General features: G+C 39.4%; 1 protein-coding gene across 4 annotated transcripts in view; it reads left to right on the top strand.

Moving 5' to 3' along the window:
• JAM2 (junctional adhesion molecule 2) overlaps positions 1–23556 on the top strand; it is a 61347-nt gene extending 37791 nt beyond the window's left edge. Inside the window, exons 3-11 of one of the 4 annotated variants that reach the window (XR_002735816.2) lie at positions 2298–2405; positions 4606–4758; positions 6373–6575; positions 8467–8566; positions 14656–14763; positions 16655–16670; positions 17020–17163; positions 19297–19339; positions 21470–23556. Coding sequence is in view for 3 of the 4 variants with exons in the window: in XM_023238845.2 (XP_023094613.1) it covers positions 2298–2405; positions 4606–4758; positions 6373–6575; positions 8467–8566; positions 14656–14763; positions 17020–17163; positions 19297–19331 (851 nt within the window). In the remaining variant the exon portion in view is untranslated. The other 3 variants (XM_023238845.2, XM_023238846.2, XM_045036712.1) reach the window with 3 other exon arrangements.
• The last annotated feature ends 243 nt before the right edge of the window (positions 23557–23799 follow it).

Below are 23799 nucleotides of genomic sequence, written 5' to 3'. Positions count from 1 at the left end.
TCATGGTGTTGGCACCTTCGGATCTAGGCACTGGCCATTGCCTTGCTTGGAATACTCCCAAAGAAACACGTGATGAATTCCAGTTTCGAATTCTAGGAAATTTGTATTTAAATTCTAAAGAATTCTAATTTCTTTTTTTAAGTCTTTGGTCAAATGTCACTCTCTAATTGAGTTGAACTCTGACTACTCCATTTCTCTTTTTCTTTTTACTGCACCCCAACATTCCTGATCTACTCAATTTTATTTCCATAGCACTCAGTCTCTATTCTGATTTACTCTACTTTATTTCCATAGCGCTCATTGCCTCCTAATGTGGTATTTAATTCACTTTATGATATTTCTTATGTACCTGACTCCCCCTGCAAATTGCAAGACCCAAAAGAACAGGGATCTTTGTTTTGCTCACTGATAGAGCCCAGGAACAAAGGTGGACACACAGTAAGTACTCAATAGTTGCACCAATTGGAGAGAACATTCCTCCACATCTTACGTGGTCATTGGAGTGAAGCTGGAGTGGTGTCACTGTATTTAGGCAATCCATTGGTTTCATTTTTGAATATAATTTCTGCAGAGGTTTTCCATGGAGCAGCGAAGAGAGAAGTCAAATCATCTTGGTAAAAAGAGCTGTGTGTGCGTGTGTGTGTGTGTCCAGTTAAGTATATGAAATATATGAGCAGTGTGACTGAATACAAATTTATTCCTAAGATGTAGGCGTGTGGGCTAAAAATGAGTGTGGGTGTGTGTTTAATTGTTGGAAACTCAACAAAATACGGGAAGGAAACCTATCTAAAACTCAAGACTCCGGAAAGTCACCACCCATTCTCCTTAATCAACAGAACAGAATCGTGTTTCCTCAGACAAGTCCCTCAGCACACATTTGTCTTTGTGGCATAATTGTAAACATGCCTGTAAAACGATGTCTCTTCGTCATGTAAACCTGCTCTAAAAACTTCAGGCATTCTCGATAGCAAATTTTGTGGGCTTCCCCCCCCCCCCGCCTTCCTTTTCCCTGTTCTGTTTTCTTTTTTTCCATTACCTTTTATCCTAACAACATGTGTAAAACTAAAAGAAAAATTAGAAGCTACATATAACAAAAAGAAAAGTCATCATCCTATCTCACAAAAATCACCGCTGGGTTAATATTTTCATACATATTCCTACAGGCTTTTTGTCCATATTTGTGTGTATATTAATAAACCTGGGATAGTACAAGAATGCTTTCTAATCTACCATATCATGTAATATCCTGAATTCTTTTTTAAAATGGCATTCAATCTCCTACGTCAAAATCAGAGATATGGAAAGGATTTTAACATAATGTCTCTTCTAGTCAAAGATTGGTGTTTTGGGGTCAAACTAGATGCATCGTGGGGGAAAAAAATCTCAGAAATATGAAGGTGACACTCTAGGTTGCCTGATTGAAATGTGCCTTAAAAATATTTACAAGCAGAGTTTCCTTTGGTAACTCAAAGCAGACACAGGATTTCTCCCCACCTTGGTGATCTTGTTTGGACAGTTAAGTGGGGGTTCCTTCAAGGTTCCAGGAATTCTTTAAAGATGTGACTGCAGTAAATTTCCTGTAATAAAGTAACTGAAATGAACTACAGGGAGGCAGTTAAACTTGATGCCAAGACTGAATCTTTTCATAATTTATCTGGATAAAGAATAGGAATCCATGATTTAGTAGAAGTCCATACTGGGTTTGTATTAATACATCCATAGAGAGGGTTATCAAAAAAGGAACCTGAATGAGATTGTAGCTTGTTGATGGAATGTTTGTGGATTCCACAGGCTGGACTGGGAGCCTTTCTTAGGCACTAGGTGTGAAGCACCCTTTCTGTTAACCTCCGTGGCACTCATGGCACTTATCACAATGGATCAAAATTACATGATCTTGTTTGCCTCTTCTACCAAACTGTAACCTTGATGACTGAGACTGGGAATAGTGAGATAAATCATTGACCATGACTGCCATTTTCACATTACTTACTATGTCCAGGCGTGTGTGTTTTGCATATATTATTGTATTTGAGGACTCACTTCGACTCTAGGAAATACTGTCTCATCTTACAGATGGTAACCGAGGCTCAAGAAGTAGGGTGAGTAACATAGTGTCGTGCAATTATTATGGAGAAGAGCTGTAATGCTCTCAGGTTCATCATGGAGTCTGTTGAAGTGATTTATGAGTGAATGAATGAATGAATGGGAATAGCTGAAGGCTGTTTAACAATTTACTTAAGTAAAATATAAATTCATAGGAACAATTAGAAAACAAGTATTTTTGTTGTTGTTCCTAGAGGTTATATTAGCCTGCAAATATGCAAAGAAGTCCATGTCCTCCAGGTTAGAGTGGAAGAAACTGGGCCGGAGTGTCTCCTTTGTCTACTACCAACAATCTCTTCAAGGTAAGATGCTGTAGACTTGAGGAGGTGAGAGCAAGAGAATACCAAGTGCAGCCCAGATTCTTTAATTTACAAATAAAAACAGGACAGGGCTAATTATGGACAGTGTGGGGTTTTTTATCATTTTATTTTATTTTATTTTATTTTATTTTATTTTATTTTATTTTCATCATGATAACGATACTCTTTAATCCCTATCCCATATTTCCCCCATTCCCCTACCCATCTCCCCTCTGGTAACTATAAGTTTGTTCTCTATAATTAAGAGTCTTTTTCTTGGTTTGTCTCTCTCTCTCTGTTTTTTTTTTTTTTCCTTTGCTCATTTGTTTCTTAAGTTCCACATATGAGTGAAAATCATACGGCGTTTGTCTTCCTCTGACTGATTTATTTCTTTTAGGGTAATAGCCTCCAGCTCTATCCATGTTATTGCAAATGGCAAGATTTCATTCTTTTCATGGCGGAGTAATATTCCATTTTGTATATATACCTCATCTTCTTTATCCATACATCTATTGATGGACACTTAGGCTGCTTCCATAATTTGACTATTGTAAATTGCGCTGCAATAAACATAGGGGTGTGTGTTACCGCTTTGAATTAGAATTTTTGTATCTTTTGTGTAAATACCCAGGGGTACGATTCCTGGTCCATACGGTAGTTCTATTTTTAATTTTTGAGGAACTTTCATACAGTTTTCCACAATAGCTGCACCAGTTTGCATCCCCACAAGCAGTGTACAAGGGTTCCTTTTTCTCTATAACTTCACCAACACTTGTTGTTTGTTGTGTTTTTGATGTTAGCCATTTGACCGGTATGAAGTGATATCTCATTGTAGGTTTGATTTGCCTTGATGAGGCGTGATGTTGAGCATCTTTCCATGTGTCTTTTGGCCATCTGTATGTCTTCTTGGGAGAAATGTCTGTTCGTGTCTTCCGCCCATTTTTTAATTGGATTATTTGTTTGGGGGTATTGAGTCATATCAGTGCTTTATATATTTTGGATCCTAACCCTTTAGCAAATATATAATTTGCAAATATCTTCTTCCATTCCATAGGCTGCCTTTTAATTTTGTTAATTGTTTCCTTCATTGAAGAAACTTTTTATTTTGATGTAGTCCCAATAGTTTATTTTTGCTGTTATTTCTCTTGCCTCAGGAGATCTGTCTAGAAAAATGCTGTTATGACTGCTGTCAGAAAGATTACTGCCTATGCTCTCTTCGAGGATTCTTATGGTTTCAGGTCTCACATTTAGGTTTAATCCATTTTGAGTTTATTTTTGTGTATGGTGAAAGAGAATATGTTTTGTAAGTATGAGATGAAACCAACAGTGACTGAGACCTAGAACACAACACCCCCAAAACAGGACAGAGAACAGAAGAAGGCAAAGTCCGTGGAGACCCTGAACCCTTCATGTCTCAGCTCATTTGTAAAGGATGTAAAATGCAATTGTTCTTGCTGGCTCAGTAGATTAGACTCTTGAGAGAAAGGAGGAAGGGATGGTGTGGAAGTGAGGTGGAGGGTCATTGCTCAGTTGTAGTCATGTTACCCTATGTCCATATCACCGTCTAGAAAGCTAGGCCATCACTAACAAGCCTAAGGAGTTAAGACTTAGGCTTATGGGGAGGGGAGCGGGTAGAGAGTAAATACAACTACCTTTAACTGGCGCTTTATTTTTTTCTATTTGTTTTTTAGTGTTTATTTATTTTTGAGAGACAGAGAGACAGAGTGTGAGCGGTAGAGGGGCAGAGAGAGAAAGAGGGAGACACAGAATCCAAAGCATGCTCCAGGCTCTGAGCTGTCAGCACAGAGCCTGACGCGGGGCTCAAACCCACAAACCGTGAGATCATGACCTGAGCTGAAGTCAGACGCTTAACTGACTGAGCCACCCAGGCGCCCCTAGTGGGGCTTTATTTTTAATTTTTAATTTATTATGCACTACTTTCCACTTCCTGTTTTTCCTGTCGAATATGTAATGAGCTTTTAAAGCATTGATAATAATAGATGACATGCTAAAATAATTTGCCTCAAAAAATAAAATAAAATAAAATAAAATAAAATAAAATTAAATTAAATTAAATTATTTGCCTCAAAATAATTCAGTGCTTAGAGGCACAAATAGAATAAAAGCGAGGTGACTTGAGGAAGGTAGTATAGGGAAAGTTAGTTGCATTCTTATTAACGTCATTGTCTTCTTTTTCTAAAAGGTGATTTTAAATATCGAGCCGAGATGATAGATTTCAGTATACGGATCAAAAATGTTACAAGAAATGATGCTGGGAAATATCGTTGTGAAATTAGTGCCCCGTCTAAGAAAGGCCAAAACCTGGAAGAAGATACGGTTACTCTGGAAGTACTAGGTATGATGCGCTTGTGCCTGTGGGATTACTGTTGTCCACCCTCCCTCCCTCATCCCCCAGCCCTGGGGCAGTGAGGCAACCTGGGGCCCCAGTTAGGAAAGTTCTAGAAATCAGCACCTTTCCTGCAAAATCTTGGCTATATCTCCTCTTCACCTCATTTGCTGCTGAAATTTTACTCTCACTAATTTTTTCTGACAAAATCTCTTATCATTTAAGATTAAGGTATCTTAATGGCCCTATCCTGTACATAGGAGCAGTTCCCCGAAGAGTTTATTTTTCAGTACCTTTCAGTATATGTGGTATATCTCTTACCACATAAAATCCTATCACATGCGATGATGGAAAAGCAATAAAACGAAAAAGTAGGCCAGAGAAAGAGTTAGAGGTTATTTGGTAAAGAGGGGAAATTAGCATTTACCATGCAACTAGTACATGTTAGGCTTTTTCACATATGTAATTTTACTTAATCTTCACTGACAACTTCATTTTTATAGATGAGAAAATAGAAGCTAAATGATTTCCCGAGTCTACACAGCCAGTAAGTGTCTGGACCAGGATTCGGACCCTGGTGGAGTTAACTCCAAAGCCAATATATTTAGTTACTCTGAGACTCATCGATAGATCCTAATAGCTCATGCTGACAGTTAGTGGAGGAACATGGTCTTTTCTTCTCCATAGATATTAATATAAACTGTTGATCATAGAGAGTCAAATAACTCCTCTTCCTTTTTCTATACAACCCAAATGCTAGCGATGTACCAGTATAGTAGAAATTTAATTCAGAAAACCTTGCAGGAGATTCAGCTGGTACATCAGTCTTCCATTGCTACAGAACAAATGATCACAAGCCTAGCAGCTTAAAACACCAGCCACTTACGAGCTCACAGTTCTGTAGCTCAGAGAAGTCCAGGAGGTAAGGCTGTGCTCTCTGCCTAGGGTATCATAAGGATGAAATCAGGGAGTCAGCAGGGCTGAGTTCTTGCCTGGAGGCTCTGCAGAGATGTCCACTGCCAAGTTCACTACTGTTGGCAGGTTTCAGTTCCTGTGGCTGCACTACTGAAGTCTCCATTCCATGCTGGCTGTGAGCTGAGGGCCACACTCGGCTCCTGGAGGCGCCACATCTCTTGCCACGTGGCCCTCTCCACCTAGAGTCCGACAAAAGCATGTTGAATCCTTCCTGTGCTTTGAATCTCTGACGTTCCCTTCTGTGACCGACCAGAGAAAATGACTTTTCAAGGGGTCGTGCAATTAGGTCAGACCCATCTATGTTATCTCCCTATTTTAAAAGACAGTAGATTTGGGACCTTAGTTACAGCTCCAAAATCTCCTCGAAGTAGTACCTAGATTAGTGTTTATGGTCTAGAATCAGGTCTAGAAATGGCATATATCACTTTTCCCACGTGCCATTGGCCAGAACTCATGCATGTGACTCCATCTGGCTGCAAGGGGCCTGGCACACGTGGTCTAGCTGTGTCCCCATGAAGAAAGGAAAGGGATCTCTTGAACAAGTAGCCAGTCTCTATCCCAGGGGTCCAATAAACCCATCTTTACCTGGCTGTTAAAATTCTTGTTTAGCTTGTAAATAACCAGTGCCGTTTGACTTCCATCCTTCAGTGGCTCCAGCAGTTCCGTTGTGTAACGTCCCCAGCTCTGCTCTGAGTGGAACTGTGGTAGAGCTGCGATGTCACGACAAAGAAGGGAATCCAGCTCCTGAGTACACGTGGTTTAAAGATGGCGTCAATTTGTTAGAGAATCCAAGACGTGGCCCCCAAAGCAGCAACAGCTCATATACAATGAATACAAAATCTGGGACTCTGGTAAGGTCATGATAAGCATTGGCCTAACAGCAGTCTTGTATTTGGAGAAGAAAAATTATTAGAACTAAAATGATGGAGAATAGAGGGCTGATAACCATTGCTTAAGTGGAGAGAGGGAGGGGGGTGCCGGAAAGATGGCACATGCCCACGGAAGTGATGGAAAAGGAGATGGGAGGGCCATACAAACAACTAATAATAATAATTTTGACAACTGTCAAAAGGTTCGTTCCTTCAATCTACACGCGCACCGTAACATTTAAATACCAGATCCTCTGGGAAATAATAAAGCATATTGTTGGCTGTGGCTCCTTGAGGAGGGCCACACTCTAGCCCTTGCAGCGTCAGCGGGCTCAGTCAGCAGGTCCGATGAATTTTACACTGAGAACTTGGGCAGAAGACCTGCCGTCACACTTCGCTATATTTACTTTTCAAATTTATTTTTTCTCAGAGCAGGTGATAAAAGCCTCAAGGTGAGTTTGAAATGATATAGATTCACCTTCCCCACTTAGCCTCAACCCTTGAAATATCTTATGATGTCAAAGGGAGGCACCAGGGCAGGACAAGGATGGGTTATTTCCTGAGAAATAAGCAACAAAGACTCCAGTGGATGGATGATAATGACTTCCTTTCAATTATTACTTATGCACCAGTAAATCATTTATGGTTTTAGTCTAACTTGTTGTTAATACTTACCCTTGGCCTTACATTCCTGGTGAATATTTTTATAGTCTGGCTTTGGGGACAGTGAGAGATGATTTCATAAAGTGAAATACACGAGGAGAAGCTTTCTGTCCTATCATGTTGAAGTATACAGAAAAAAAGGGCGATGTGTAGGCGGTGGGTGATGGAAAGGGAGAGAGAAAAGGGAGTTCATGGATCAAAAGCCTGGTTTTTAGGAACATGTATTGCATGAGGATCTAAGACAATGAGGAGGTGCTCCTTAGAGATTCTTGGCTGTCATGGATGCAGTCCACAGTGACCACTGCAGTATTGAGGGTGTGACAGGAGGGCACCAAAAGAATGATTCTGAGTACCCCTCTCACCCTCTGCACTGGCAGGATCCTTTAAGGTGTTCAGGACCCACTGCATTCCCTCCCTCCCTCCCTTCCTTCCCTCCCTCCCTCCTTGCCTGCCTGCCTTCCTTCCTTCCTTCCTTCCTTCCTTCCTTCCTTCCTTCCGTCCTTCCTAACTTCCTTCCTTCCTTCCTTCCTTCCAGAAATTCACAAAGGGAATAAATCCACTAATAAAAACTACGAAGCCTATAATACCAAAGTCTTACCTTTCAGTTATTGTGGCAGAGAGTAGAAGGAGCAAAGGGTTAGCCCTTTATTCTTTCAGAATTTTCAAGAATTCTACAACGGAGAGGATTTGTAACCCTGTAAGCTACACCGATTACGATTTTCCTAGGCCCTAAGCTACTTCCTGGGAGGAGTTCTGGCCCTTTAGAGGAAGTGTTCATTGTTTGCTGCTGCAGCGAGCTCACTCGTGGCTGAGAAAACTGCATTAGCCCCTTCAGACCAAGGAGGCCTGCCTTTCCGAGTGGTACGTCCCAGGACTTAGAAATACTGACAAAACGTCATTCCACCACATGCTGTAAACTTTGAAAAATGCCCACTGCCTTCTTAACCATGCCGCCTCCTCAGTATCACAAAACAAAGACACTTCCCTGTATATATTTAAGTCCTTCTCTGTCAAAATAAACAGGAAGCCTAGCTAATTACGCCTGGAAGTCATGGCAGATTTTTGAATTCGCGGTAAAGGTATAAAGGCCTAGGTGGTGAAAAAGGAAAGGCCTACTGATGGCTAAAATTCAAGGGAGATGCGGTTGCTTTAGGAGTCTACTTAGAGATTTATTGCTTAACATATATGTTTGTTTTCCTTCCGCAAATAGCAATTTAACACTGTTTCAAAACTAGACAGTGGAGAATATTTCTGTGAAGCCCATAATTCCGTGGGACGTCGCAGGTGTCACGCGAAGCGAATGCAAGTAGGTAAGCATGAGATAGTGGGAGGAGCAGTGGTTTGCAGCCAGAACGCACGAGTGCTTGGGGAGAAGGAGCAAGGGGTAGGATCGGGCCGAGTGATTGGAAAGATAAGCCAGACGGAGTGTTTAAAATTCGCTTGGACATGATGTGTTGCAAAAAGCACACATTCTGTTCTTAGTTCGTCTCCCAAACAAGCCAAGAATGTTTAGCATTATACTGTTGAAGTTTCTTAATTTTTCAGATAATTGTTTTAAAAATATGCTTGTCCAGGCGGCCTTTTTCAAACAAACACTGTGACTGTTATAAATTGCGCAGGGTCAAGGATTCGGTATGGTGTTGGATTTCTAGCTCCATCACTTCCTAGCCACATATTCTTGGGCAAATTATTTAGCCTCAGCCTCCGCAAGATGGAAGTAGTAATACGCTGTCTTCATAGGGTTATTATGAAGATTCAAATAATCAGTATTTGAGGGGGTGCCTGGCTGGCTCAGTCAGTACAGCATGAGACTCTTGATCTTGGGGTCGTGAGTTCAAGTCCCATGTTGGGAGTAGAGCTTACTTTAAAAAAAAAAAACAAAACAGGGGCGCCTGGGTGGCTCAGTCGGTTAAGCGTCCGACTTCTGCTCAGGTCACGATCTCACGGTCCGTGAGTTCGAGCCCCGCGTCGGGCTCTGGGCTGATGGCTCACAGCCTGGAGCCTGCTTCGGATACCGTGTCTCCCTTTCTCTCTGCCCCTCCCCCGTTCATGCTCTGTCTCTCTCTGTCTCAAAAATAAATAAAATAAATGTTAAAAAAAATTTTTTTAAACAAAAAAAACTCAAAGGGTTATTGAAATAGCACTGGCAGATTGTTGGCTATTTTAGTTGTTGTTATCAGATTATTATTGGTAATTTTTTTCAATCTCCTAAAATACAGTGCTTTACTTATCAGAGTAGGCTCTCAAGGCAAACCGTAAGAGATCTTACAAAGAACAAACTGAGAGTTGCTGGAGTGTGTGGGGGGGATGGGCTGTATGGGTGATGGGCATTAAGGAGGGCACTTTCGGGATGTACACGGGTGTTATATGTACGTGATGAATCACTACATTCTACTCCCGAAACCATTATTATACTGTATGTTAACTAACTTTGATTTAAATAAAAAAAAAATGAGACATGTTAAATGTAGTTATGAATCCCTATTTGCTATAAAACGTACCTGCCATATTTCACAACGTAAGCTTCTTAGAATTCAAAAAATTAGTACTCAGGATTCTTTTCAGATTATATGAGTTCCAGAGCAGATACTTACTTTCATTTTATTTTTAATAATTTGGTTCAGTTCTCCCTTTGTGAAAGTCCTGTGTTTTGCAAATGGGTGTGTAATGGAGGGGGGTAGCTGGAGGTCGCACCTGCGGGGTGAAAGGTCACTCAGGAGGGCTGCACCCTGAAGCTGAATACCCATGGCTCCCCTGGGTTCAGGAGCTTGTCTTCCATCTTTGTGAGGTCAGAAATTTGTTTTTTCAGTGTGCTTGGAGATATGCAGATACACGCACACTAATTTGTGTTGTTTATGTGCGGTTAAATTCTTGGCATTGTCTTTTAAAGAAAATATGATCTTGTTAGAGGTCACGATACCCTAACGTATAAGAAACTCAATAGGGTATTCTAATTTCCACAAGTGTCTTTTGGAAATTCAGAGATACATATTATCCACCAAATTCACTCCAAGTGTTGATGGTAACTGTCAAACATAAGTGTTTGCTTAAAATATCAGAAAGCATCCCTCTTGGGGCGCCTGGGTGGCTTAGTCGGTTAAGCGTCCCACTTCAGCCCAGGTCATAGTCTCGCGGTTTGGGAGTTCAAGCCCTGCGTAGGGCTCTGTGCCGACAGCTCAGAGCCTGGAGCCTGCTTTGGATTCTGTCTGTCTCTCTCTCTCTGCCCTGGCCCTGCTCGTGCTCTGTCTCTCTCTCTTAAAAATAAAAATAAACATTAAAAAAAAAAAAAAAGAAAGTATCCCTCTTAGTGCTGCTTTGGAGTTATCATTAGAAAAATTTATCAGAACATGTTTAAAATTAATGCATTAGTACAGTGTTTCCCTAACTTCATTCATTCACCTACTATCCTCATGTTTTTTACGGTAGCCTTATTCCCCCTGCAGTATTACTGTTTTAGTTTTTTTTCTTTACATGGTCCCATTTAATTTCAGTGCCTGATGTAGTCTCACCTTAAGAAATCATATCTGTGAAGGCATGGTTTTAATGGGCTAGTGAATGTTTTTCCCTGGCCTGGAGTAAATAAATACATACTAGATGAAATTCAGTAGTTGGTGTTTTGCTAGTATCACCACTATAATTTGACTAGGATTTTCCCATTATCTCCTCTTTCTGGTATAAGTTAGCTTACAAGTTACAATTAGTTTGTTTAATGCTCATCCATTGATCCTAGGTGTTTCATACCCTTGGTTTGGAATGTATATCTTTTGAAATCCGTAAGAATTCATGAAATCACATATCAAAGGTTTTTTTGGTAAACCATCAGTAGTAGTAACTTGTAACCCCAAACAGAATCTGTTAACTGCTTTAAAGAAGCTCTTTTTGAAGTTCAGAAAGAAGGTAAATCATGGGTCTGGTGATCATTCCCAAGCTGCCCCTGTAAAACTCCACAAGACCCCACTCCCACTTAGTATTTTGACAGGTTGGCTCCTTTCCTTTCAGTGAGAATAATGATACCTTCCTTTCATACTGGACTTTTTTTTTTTCTCAAAGAAAGAACACAATAGGTTTGTGTGTGTTACATTTTCTCGTTAGTAAGGCATAAGGCGGCTTTAGAACTTGCTCTCAGTCTCGCAGTAAATGGCAAATGGCATGAGAACACCTTACCTCTAACTTACAAGACTCCTTCCATTTCACTAAAAAAAAAATAAAATAAAATTTATACTGTGTCTTACAGGAGAAGACATTTTTTTTTTGTCGTTGTTAGATGTCAAATTCACTGTCAAACTGTAAGACAGATTTTTCTCAGATAATAACCTTGAGGTTGAAAACTCCACAGATACCACATTCTTTGACTACTGCAAAGAAAATAGTAGATACAGTTTGGTTCTAAGGAGTTTCATTTAGTTACCAATTTGCCTTAGATTATGATTATTGTGGATTTTTCCCCCTATTAATTTCATTTTGCCTTAGATTATGAATATTGTAGGGTGCCTGAGTGATGCAGTCAGTTAAGCGTCTGACTTCAGCTCAGGTCATGATCTCACAGTTTGTGAGTTTGAGGCCCACGTCAAGCTCTGCTTGGGATTCTCTCTCTCTCCCTCTGTCTCACTACATAAATTTATTTCTCTCTAAATAAATAAATAAATAAACTTAAAGAAAAAAAGACTATGAATACTGTGGATATTCCCTCTCTGCTATTTTTATAAAGATTATTTTATTTTTAAGGTTTATTTATTTATTTTTGAAAGGAAGGGGCAGCGAGAGAGGAGAGAGAAAATCCCAACCAGGCTCCTTGCTGTTAGCACAAAGCCCGACTTTGGGCTCGAACCCACGAACCATGAGATCATGACCTGAGCCAATATCAAGAGTCGGATGCTTAACTGACTGAGCCACCCAGGCACCCCTCCTCTATTGTTTTAAGTAAATAAATAGCTGGATCTCATTGACCTCTGAATACTTAAGCAAAATTGAACTGAGTTTATTTTTTAAAATTTTTTTAGAGGGGGAGGGCAGAGAAAGGGAGGGAAACACAGAATTCAAAGCAGGCTCCAGGCTCTGAGCTGCCAGCACAGAGCCCAAAGTGGGGCTCGAACTCATGAACCGTGAGATCATGACCTAAGCCAAAGTCAGATGCTTAACCAACTGAGCCACCTAGGTGCTCCTGAGTTGTTGTTTTGTTTGTTGGCTTAAGATTTTACTTTTAAGTAATCTCTACACCCAACATGGGGCTCGAACTTACAACCCTGAGATCAAGAGTCACATGCTCTACCAATTGAGCCAGCCAGCTGACCCTAAAAATGAATTGAGTTTATACCAAGCAATAATTAATGTTTTCTACTCTGGTCAAATTACTCAGCCTTTCAAAAGGTGTATCCAGTTTTCTTTCTTAAAAAAATCAGTTAACATTTCAGAGACATATGAGAAAATTAATAACACTTGGCATTAGAAAAAAATTTTGTGGGGTGCCTGGGTGGCTCAGTTGGTTAAGTGTCCGACTTCGGCTCAGGTCACAATCTCACAGTTAGTGAGTTTGAGCCCCGCATCAGGCTCTGTGTGGACAGCTCAGAGACTGGAGCCTGCTTCAGATTCTGTGTCTCCCTCTCTCTTTGTCCCTCCCCTGCTTACGTTTTCTCTCTCTCTCTCTCTCTCTCTCTCTCAAAAATAAATAAAAATTTTTAAAAAAAACTTGAGACCAGAGAGTTTTATGGTAAGCATACTCACTTAAATAATGTTTCTTTAAAAAAAAATCTTTCCCCAAATGTGTGGTGCTTTTAAATATCTAAAATTACTGTTGAGAAAATGCTACCTAAAATTTTCTCCAAGTTATTTAATCACATGCTAATTAATACTTGCTTTTAAAAACAAGAACCCTTTGAGGAATTGTTCCTTTAAAATGTATACGTAATCTACATATTAATCAATACACAGGCAGTACCCAAATGACAGAGGATTGAGGCTCATGAAATCCTTATGGACGAGCTGGAGAAATGTGATCCAAATTAAATAGTTAGACGGATTCACACATAGTTGGATCCCATACCCAGAGGGTGTAATAGATCCTATTATATGAAGGGGGGTGTATAATAGCCTCTTCCATAGTTATTTCCCTAACAAAATCATAATCATCATTTTATTAATTACTTGAAGGTATTTTTGAGGCAGTTCCCAATTACATAAATATTAATCTCGAAAGGATAATAATCTAATTCTTGGACAACAGAATCTGAAAAGCCTCGCAGGTTGGTAACAATGGTAGTGATTTCAAAGTGAGTTCCAAAAAATCCAGTTGTATTAGGTTAGAGGGAAGATGACTTAATAACAACAGGAAAAAGTCTTGGGGAGTTTAGTTCATTTTAAACCTAATGGGATGACAGCTTAATGGCATATATGTAGGTGGGTGTGTATATGTGTATATGGACACACACACAAGCCTGATTAAATTGAAGAAAGATGTTACTGATTCTTAGTTTTATAGAACAACAGTGGCACAGCCTTCTTTGGAGTTGATTGAGTTTTCCAGCATTGGTGAAATTGACACAGATGATGATGTAGAAGAATTTTAAGTAGAATTTGGGGGGTATGTGGTGGTGTAATACTTGAATTCACTGAACTTTGAAGGTCACTTCCAGTGTGATATTTAATCTTTTGAAGTTTTACCTCTACAAATGACTGCAAGAGAATATACCATACGTATTATTTCTGAATCTAGAATTTCTTTAAATGTAAGATTCTTGCAAAACTTAATTTTTTTTTATTTAAAAAATTTGTTTAATGTTTATTTTTGAGAGAGAGGGAGAGAGAGAGACAGGGTGTGAGCAGAGGAGGGGCAGAGAGAGAGAGAGAGAGAGAGAGACAGAATCTGAAGCAGGCTCCAGGCTCCAAGCTGCCAGCACAGAGCCCAATGCAGGGCTCGAACTCACAAACTGTGAGATCATGACCTGAGCTGAAGTCGGATGCCCAACCGACTGAGTCACCCAGGCACCCCAATTCTTTTTTTTTTTTTAAGTGTATTTATTTTGAGAGAGAGATTGTGTGCACAAGGGAGGGAGGGGCAGGGAGAGAGGGAGAGAGAGAATCCCAGGCAGGCCCTTCACAGACCCTGAGGTGGGGCTCAATCCCACGAACAGTGAGATCATGACCTAAGCTGAAACCAAGAGTGAGCTGCTTAACCGACTGAGTCACCCAGGTGCCCCTCAAAACTTAATTCTGTTAATATTTTCAAGCAATTTTGAACCTTGTCCTGGAAGTGAGTCAATTGAACAGGCTTTAACAGCATGAAACTATCCATGTTTACGGTATAGAAGCCAAGGGGAGCTTTTGTGATTTTTTTTTCAATTCAATAACTACATCTGTCTGTCTGTTTGACCCAAATTCATGCATGGTTTATTTTGCATTCCAGACGATCTCAACATACGTGGCATCATAGCAGCTGTAGTAGGTGTGGCCTTTGTGATTTCTGTTTGTGGCCTTGGTGTGTGCTATGCTCAGAGGAAAGGCTACTTTTCAAGTAAGTGGATTTCACCCTTCTTTGCTAGACAACTTCTGGTGGATATAGTTTTCTTATGAGACATTGTTTCTCCCAATTAGTTCTAACAAACCCTAGATACTATTTTTCATTGGTTTTTCTGCAGAAGAAAGTGTTCAACATGACACGTAGGTGAGTTATGAAGCACTTTGGCAAACATAGGGACAAAAGGCAGAGCTGCCTGATCGGAACATTCAGGAAACACCACAGAATATGTGAGAGGTGCCCTAGAGTGGCGTAATGCTGCAGCACTTACTGGGAGATAGTCAACATCCATGGATATTTCCAGTATATTTACATGTATTTAAGATCTCTTTACGTTAGGAATTACATATCTCAAGATGTAAATTGATTTCCACTTTTATCACAAGAAGTTTCAGTGAAATATTCTATCAGCGTCAAACAGTGGAATGTGGAATATCAAATTTAGCACCACTGTATATACAAGAGAATTAGTCAATAAAAACAAGTGGGGGAGGGGCAAAGAGAGAGACTCTCTAGCAGGCTCCCCAGTGTCAGTGCAGAGCCTGATGCCAGGATTGATCTCAGGAACCATGAAGTCATGACCGGAGTGAAAATCAAGAGTTGGGCGTTTAACCACTTACTGAGCCACCTAAGTGCCCCACATAGTTTTTACTTCTTCAAGTTTAGACTTTTTATAACTCCAAACCCCAATTTGATGATAAAATATGTTTGATATGAATGATTATAATATGAATTATTTAAAAAATAATGTTTTATTCTCTTAACATATTTCTCTACTCCCGGTCTTTAAAATTATCTGAGAGCTCAAAAGCTGTAGAACTTCATCGCGTCCATTGGCAATAGTGTAGAAAGCAAAGTTTCTTTTTAACAGAATAGTACATTTATAGCATAAGCAAGTTTTAGACCCGTTGTTTCACAGTGAACATTAATTTTAGAATTTAGGTTTAAAAAACATTTTATGCAACACAAAACTTAACCTATAAATAGATACTATGTCATAAAATGTTTCCATGAGCATTGTTTCAAGAATGTTCCCTATAATTAAGAATAACTGCTCTGTGAATTAATAGTTCTTTTCCTTTAACTTTCTGCGTGGAATCCAGCTGAGTCCCCCTGCTGGCCACCAGTGAAAGTACAGACAGATAAGATTACTCCAGAATTCTTGCCATCTTTATCTCCCCTTGTAAAAAGTATCTGTCTGAATGTTTTTATTGGAGGCTTGGTGAATACATTTTTCTTAAAATAATTAAAGATTCTCCTTGGGTATTACGAATTCATTAGTGAAGAATATTACTCCACAACCTATCCGAGAGGATCATTTTCTTAAACTTGCTTGCGTTTCCAATAAGAATTGGCAAACTATGACCTGTGGACCATATCCGGCCTGCCACCTGTTTTTCTGTGGCCCACAAGCTAAAAGTGGTTTTTACAAATGAACATTTGCAATCTGTTTGGTAACAAGGAACACTAACTTTGAATCTTAATTAAGAGAAATGTTATTCCCTCCCCAAAGAAGAATTCTAGTCTTCCAATTAATAGACCTATACTTAAGACTTTGATTATTTTTATATGTTGAATTTTATTAATAAAAATTTTTGGAAACTTGTTCTCTCTTATTATACAAGTACCTACATAATATCCTCAGTTTTACCTATTGGCCTGCAAAGCTTAAATATTTGCCTCGTGGCCCTTTACAGAAAATGTTTGCCAACCTTGATTAGAAAGTACAGATATAACAAGAGAGAATCAAGATTGAGAAAAAGAAATTAAGCCTAAACTCACTTTTATATTAATATATTAACATGTATTATGTTAATATATTAATATATTAATCTGCATCATACCATATTAACTCTTGCATTAATGATATACACTTATTCTTTTGTAGAAGAGACCTCGTTCCAGTAAGTATACTTTCTTAAATGCATGCCTTTCCCCCACCTCAACTAATTTTCTGTTAATCATCTGTTTCAAGTCAAACATGAAAGTTGGTTGTGAAGTATCCTATGGGAAGTGACTCATACTTATCAAGAAATACATCCCACCTCATGCCTCATGCCTATCTGTCAATGTTGCTCAATTACCTAGAGAAGAAATGTAGTCACTAATTTGCCCCTGTAGGCATTTCCGTAGTACTACTTTGGAAAATATATTTGCTGTATTTTGCTAAATTGAAAAATTTCAAATAAATTTTTACTTAACAGCATTTTCACATTTAATTGAATACTTATTTTGTGCCCAACCCTGTCCTAGGGAATGGCAATACGGCAGTGAACAAAACAGACCAAATAACTCTCTGCCTCACGGAGCTTACATTGAAAAAGATGGACAATACACACAAATGTAAACTCTGCAGTTTGTCAGATTGTCATAGTATTATGGCGAAAACTAAAGCGGGTAAGAGAATGCACAGGGTGGGAGTGGAGACTGTCCTTTAGGGTGGTTAGGAAGGGCCTCACTGATGAAGTGATATTTGAGAAAGACCCGAAGGAGCAGAAATCTATCTGATACCCATGAGAAGAGCATTCAAGCAGAGGAGAAAGAACGGATGGAAAGGTCTTGAGGCCCGGCTTGCCTGGAGTATCTGAGGCATATCGAGGGGATTGGTGTGGCTGAAACAGATTGAGGACAATGGAGAGAGGGGATGCACAAAAGTAATGGAGGCCAGATTACATGGAGCCCCTTCTGGGCAGTTGTGAGGAGTTTGACTTTGATTCTGAGTAAGATGGGAAGTCGCTGGAAGGTTTTGAATGAGGGAGTAGTATCCTGTTACTTAATTCTTAGAAGCTCACATTAGCTGTTCTGTGAGGAATAAACTATAAGGTGACATAGAGTGGAGGAAGCAGGGAGACCAGTTAGGGAACTACCCAGTAATCTAGCCGAGAGAAAATGATGGCTGGCTCCAAAGCGATGGTGTTGGAGATGTTGAGAAATGATAGGATTCTGGATATATTTTAAACAATTTACTGATTTGTTGGATGTGGATATGGGAGAAAAAGAAAAATCAAAGATAGCTCCAAGGATCTGAGAAGAATAGAGTTACCATTTACTGAAATGTGCAAGACTTCAGGGGGGAGCAGGTTTGGGGGGCTTAGATGGGAAGGTCTGAATGTTTTGGAATTTTAATATTTGAGATGCCTACTAAGCTTCCAAAAAGAGATATTAGTAAGTAACAGAATGTATAAACCTGGAGTTTTTGGGGAAATATGTTAACTAGGATTAGAAATCTAGGAATCAGAGATCACCAAGTTTACGTGCACTTGATTTGTGACGGTCCGTTCTGTACGTGGAAATGGCAGACCCAACCCAGATCTATGGTCATTCCCCTCTACTCTCAGCTGCGTGGCCTCAGATACTTGCTCATCTTCTAAGTCATTTTGAAGACTTAGCTGCCTTTGATTTCCTGTTCCAAGACTTCCTACTCAACCCTGGTCTCTCTGTCTAATAATATCCCACTACAAGTCCAAGATGACCTCCAAGTTATCAGGGATAGCAGTAGCAAAGGGGGAAAGTTCAGAAAACAGGTTGCCTGATGATATAGCCACTCTGCATTCCACCCTAGGCAATTGTAGGGACTTCCACTTTTATTGAATAAGGTAGAAAGTAGTTGGAGGTTTTGGACAGCATCGTCTTATACAAGGGGAAAGGCTGGCATTGCTATGGCGAGAAGGTAATTCTTTTCTTCAAACACGATGTCTTTGTTAACGCAGGTAGGAATCTGGGAGGCAATATCTTTACTCCTAGATACGTTTTTGCCGTTTGTCAAATCCATCACCCTCAAAATTTTGGGGATAATGAATTGGATGTTATATTAATTTGCTAAGGCTGCCATAACAAAGTGCCACAGACTGAGTGGCTTAAACAGAAGTTTGTTTTCTTACACTTCTGGAGGCTAGGGATCCAGATCAAGGTGACAGCAAAGTTGGTTCCTTCTGAGGACGACAAGGGAAGGATCTCTTTCAGACCTCTCTCCTTGGCTTATAGATAGTCTTCTCTCTGTCTTCACATTGTCTTCTGTCTGCCTGTGTTTGTGTCTAAATGTACTCTTCCCGTAAGGCCGCCAGCCATATTGGATTAGGGCCCACCCTAATGACCTTATTTGAATTTAATTACCATTTTAAAGTCTCTATCTCCAAATACAGTCACATTTTGAGGTACTGGTAGCTGGGACTTTAGCATGAATTTTTGAGGGGAATACAGTTCAGCCTACAACAGATGACTAGAACCCTAGTTACTGTGTAAAGCTTTCTTCCCATGGGAAAAAGTGAACTTTGATGATAATTGATCAAGCTTTCAAAATGATAAATGTTAAAAAATTGGTAAGTTAAAAGTGAGTAAGTTTCTGTTCACATAATCCACAGAAATCTTTAGTCCTAGGGCTACAATGAGATACCTAGAGTTTCCCGGGCCAATCCCTTGCTGCACGGCTTTCTCTGTGAAATTTGTCTACAAACAGAAGATATTCAGTTGGGATTGCTGGCCTTTTTTTTTTTTTTTTTTTTAATACTGTCTTTTATATTCTATAAACAGGAGAAGTAATTCTGCATCTAAAGCCACCACAATGAGTGAAAATGTGAGTATGTTTACAGCATATTTATAGACCAGATGTGTTTGGGAAATGGGGCAGGGAAATGAAGTGATTGTAGAGAAATGATGAATTTTGACTTTTAATATACTTTGTGCTAGTGTCTATTACTGGTATTTATTTATTTATTTATTATTATTATTTTTTATTATTACTGGTCTTTAGAGGGAGCTGAGTAAATGTTAGTTTCCATCCTCTGTCTAGGACGGTATGATAAAGTTGCCCAGCATTTGTAGACCAGTCGGGGCTTTGCCATACCATAATTTTCTTTCATGATGTTTGCTATTATTAGTCAGCCTTCTTAGCATCATTAAGTCTGGTATTATCAGCTCCATTTCATAGATAAGAACATTAAGACACAAGTTCTCATAGGATTACAGTGGTAGCGCTGGATTCAGGGACCTTGACTCTTGTCAGCTTGCCTCAGCAGATGGCTTCCAACAGATCTGTGATTCCAGGACTCTCCTTTGGTTATACAGAGAAGTTGGAAAATTTACGGATATGGAAGATCCTCTGCTAATACTGAAAGGCACATTCTAGAAATCCCTGAGGAGATGCAATAATTATCTAACTCAGATGGTTTAGGCAACATAAATTGGACCCTTTTGCATTCATCAATACTAGAGTGAAGCAGTAAATACCATCATTGCTCAGACTTTGTAGCTCTCTGCATGGATATTCAACCTTCTGGATTATTTTTCAGGAATGTGGGAAGGAAGGAAGGAAGGTTTTAAATGTTTTTAGAGGTCTAAGCGTTTTCTTGAGAAACAGAGCATGGGTTTTCTGAATTCCTTGGCACTCTGGCAGGGATCCTCTTAGGTATCCTATTTGTAGAGCTTGGGGTAGGCAGTGGACACATATTTTAAACAGATAAGTGATCCTCATGGATATGAACTTTATGACCCACGTACTGCTGCATGGATTCTTGTTTTCTGTCAAAATTTGATTTTCTAAAATTGTCTACTCCAAACTCCATCATAGAAGTCACTTTATTTGTAGTTTACTACGCCAAAATCATATTTTCATTAGTAGGTAAGCAGTCTATAACTCCATATTTATAGAAAGCAATATGTAACTCCTATAATTTCTAGAAAATACTCCTTAAATGTGGAATAAAATAATCGCATCCTACCAAACAGTAAGAGACACTTTGTGGGGCACTTGGGTGGCTCAGTCAATTGGGCGTCCGATTTTGGCTCAGGTCATGATCTCACGGTTCATGGATTCGAGCCCCACGTCAGGCTCTGTGCTGACAGCTGGGAGCCTGGAGCCTGCTTCGGATTCTGTGTCTCCCTCGCTCTCCGCCCCTCCCCCGCTCATGCTCTGTCTCTCTCAAAAATAAAATAAACATTAAAAAAAGGTTTTTTTAAAGATACTTTGTGGTGGAGTCAGAAGAGCAAAAACCTTTTATTTTTTTTCACTGTCTTCTTCTCAGTTGCCCTCATCCACTGAGAAGTTGAGCCTCCAACTGTCGAGCCTCCAATTTGCCCCAGAGCAGAATTTCTTGGTCTTGGCATTACTGACAATTTCTTATAATTCTTATGTTGTGATTTTTTGTTTTAAGCTTTATTTTTTTTTTGAGAGAGCGAGAGAGAGAGAATCCCAAGCAGGCTCTGCACTGTCACCATAGAGCCCAACACAGGGCTCGAATTCACGAACTGTGGGATCATGACCTGAGCCAAAATCAAGAGTTGGACACTTAGCTGACTGAGCCACCCACGCGCCCCATTATATTTGTAATTTCTTCTATGAATTCTTCTATAATGAAATCTTGCAATTTTGTAGAATTCTTTGCTGGGGGGCTGTACTGTGCATTATAGAATGCTTAGCAGCACCCAACCTCCACCCTGTCGATACCAATAGTATACCCCTAGCAAATAAGATTTCTCCTGCTCTAACTCCCACATTTACTTCCTTACTCTTTAGGCAAAGTTTCAAAGATCTTGTCTCCTACTATTTATTTAATTCCCCGCAAAATAGAGTTAGTTAAATATATGCTGGGTTGTACCTGTAAGATTCTCATAGTGCATGTAGCTTTATACTCATAAAATATACTTATTTCTTTAAATATGAATGAATACATTATACTTAAACTTGTTTTTTTTTTCCTTTTCCTAGGATTTCAAGCATACAAAATCTTTTATAATTTAAAATAATGCCACCTTTGAGATACACCAAAACCACAGTTGTTACACAAGCTATTAAAAGATTTAAATCTCTGCTTTGTCTTACATTTGCAAGGAGGTACAGGAGGAGATTAAATTGGTATTTCATTCTAATTTTTATAATCGCTAAATTACTTGACATTGTTATTTTAAACAAATAGTTCTGTCAGCACCTAAATAAAATACGGTCTGGCTTCTTGTGTCTGGACAAAGTTAAAAGAATCACAATACTTTAGAGTATTCTGGGGTTTATGAGATGTTAAATGCCCTAACTTCTGGAGGAAGTTCGATTGTGAAATGAACCCACAGAGCATGAAAATATAAACTGCATCCACTTTCTGTACAAGAGTCTGATTTAGAGGGTTCAGAAAACACTCTAAGACAGATGCACTCTAAAACACTTTGACAGATGCAAAGGGAACCTCTGATCTAATTTCTACCAGAATCCTCTTTTCTCCCCTAATACAATCTGTATTCCACTGCTCATTTATCACTAATCTCTTCACAGAAGGGAGGTAGCAGGAGTGGGTCTTATTCCCAAGGATTTGCACTTGGTGTTTATTTTCATTTCTGAGAACCAAAAACAACACGAAGAAATACCTAATGGCCAGAGCTCACTCACCTGATGTCATTGATTTCTTCATTAAATGTAACTTTGAGACTCGAACCCAAACCCAAATGTCTTCTTTCCCTTGAGTTGCTTGTTGCTGTTTCCTTCTCCTAAGACCGCTTTGAAGATCATCAGTGAACTTGACATCAGACCTCGCCACTGGACCCCACACACATAACCTTGCAGGCAGGCACCCTTCTCTGCATGATGGGGACTTCATATTTGTCTCTGATAATCATGCAGTGAAATTCTGGGCTGGGTCAAGTCCAGAATTAATAATCAAATCCAGTCCTGCTTATTGAAGAGCCAGAGATACAGAGAAGAGAAAGAGTTGTCTAACAAATGAAATGAAAAATCGGTCCAATCATCTGATTTCTCCACGGTGTCCAAGCTAGTGTTACAAAGTGAAAATTCCAATGATCCATGTAAGAGTAACTAGGCTGTGTTGAAAAGCATAATCTTCTATAACTTATTGTGATTATTCAATTTATCTTGAAAATAAAATACGGGTAGGGCATTTCCAGTTCTGGGCAAATCTGGATGAAAAGCTTACAAACTTCGACAACTTTGAACATGTTTAAGCTACTTTTAAAGGAATCCATTTTTCCCTCAATAGACAAAGCAAATCCCAGGATTCACTGGGCCAACAAATGGTACCTGGATACCACACCGGGTCACTGGGAAGATGTCTGTTGTCAGACTGTGCCTTGCCCCCCACTCTTCCGTGGCATTGGATGCTTCTCACCAGACTCCTTGCAATATTTCCTATAAAGGGCCAGATAGTGGATATTTTAAGCCATACTGGTTTTATGGTGCCTGTTACAACTACTCGACTCCACCTTGGTAGCACAAAAGCAGCCGTAGACAATAATAAATGGCACGTTTGTGTTCCAACAAAACTTAATTTACAAAGACAGCAGGCATAGACAGGACTGGGCCCACACGCATACTTTCCCAATGCCTGGTGCTGAAGCATGAGAAAAACACCTATCTATAAGCTTTGGCCAAAAAAAAGTAAAAATAAAAAATAAATTAAGCTAAATGTCGTCCATGCTTTGATTTGGTTTGGTATAAGGAATGCTTTCTTGTTGCATGGCCAAGGGTCCAAGAGTGTATGTGAGTCTCAAAGATGGCTCTTCAGGCATACCTACCAGCACACAGGATCAACTTCTTCAATGTAAATGACACAGATTGTGGGGGAAAACATGCAGTGCCTTACTAACAGATGAAAGCTGCTGAGCCATTTGGCTAGAAGACTCATCTTATAAAGTGTTAACATATAACACTCTCTGAGTCAAATATGTATTATACATTATCTTAATATATTGTACGTAGCTAAGTAAGTCATTGTGTACAGGATGCTTGCTCCCACACAAAGGACATAATGTTGAGCACTCGTTTTCCATTTATTAAAAGTATATCCACCTATATCTGGACTTGTGTTTCCATTTGCTTTTGAGGAACTTGAATATTAACAATATTATAATATCGAGGCAAAACCTCATTATAATTCATAGAGTTTTGATTTTCTTTTCCTGCAGTGAAATTGTGTTCTATAAGGATGAGGGCTCTAAAATCTCTAATAGCAAGTTTTGCTTGGTTTTAATTATCGTTGTTGCTACTGTAACTAGATTTAATTTATTTTTAGTTAGGGGTTTAACCTAACTAAATCT

This window comes from Felis catus, chromosome C2, assembly GCF_018350175.1.
Source record: "Felis catus isolate Fca126 chromosome C2, F.catus_Fca126_mat1.0, whole genome shotgun sequence".
NCBI lineage: Eukaryota > Metazoa > Chordata > Mammalia > Carnivora > Felidae > Felis > Felis catus.
The sequence above is the reverse complement of the archived record's forward strand: the minus strand, read 5'-3'. Positions and strand labels throughout refer to the sequence as shown.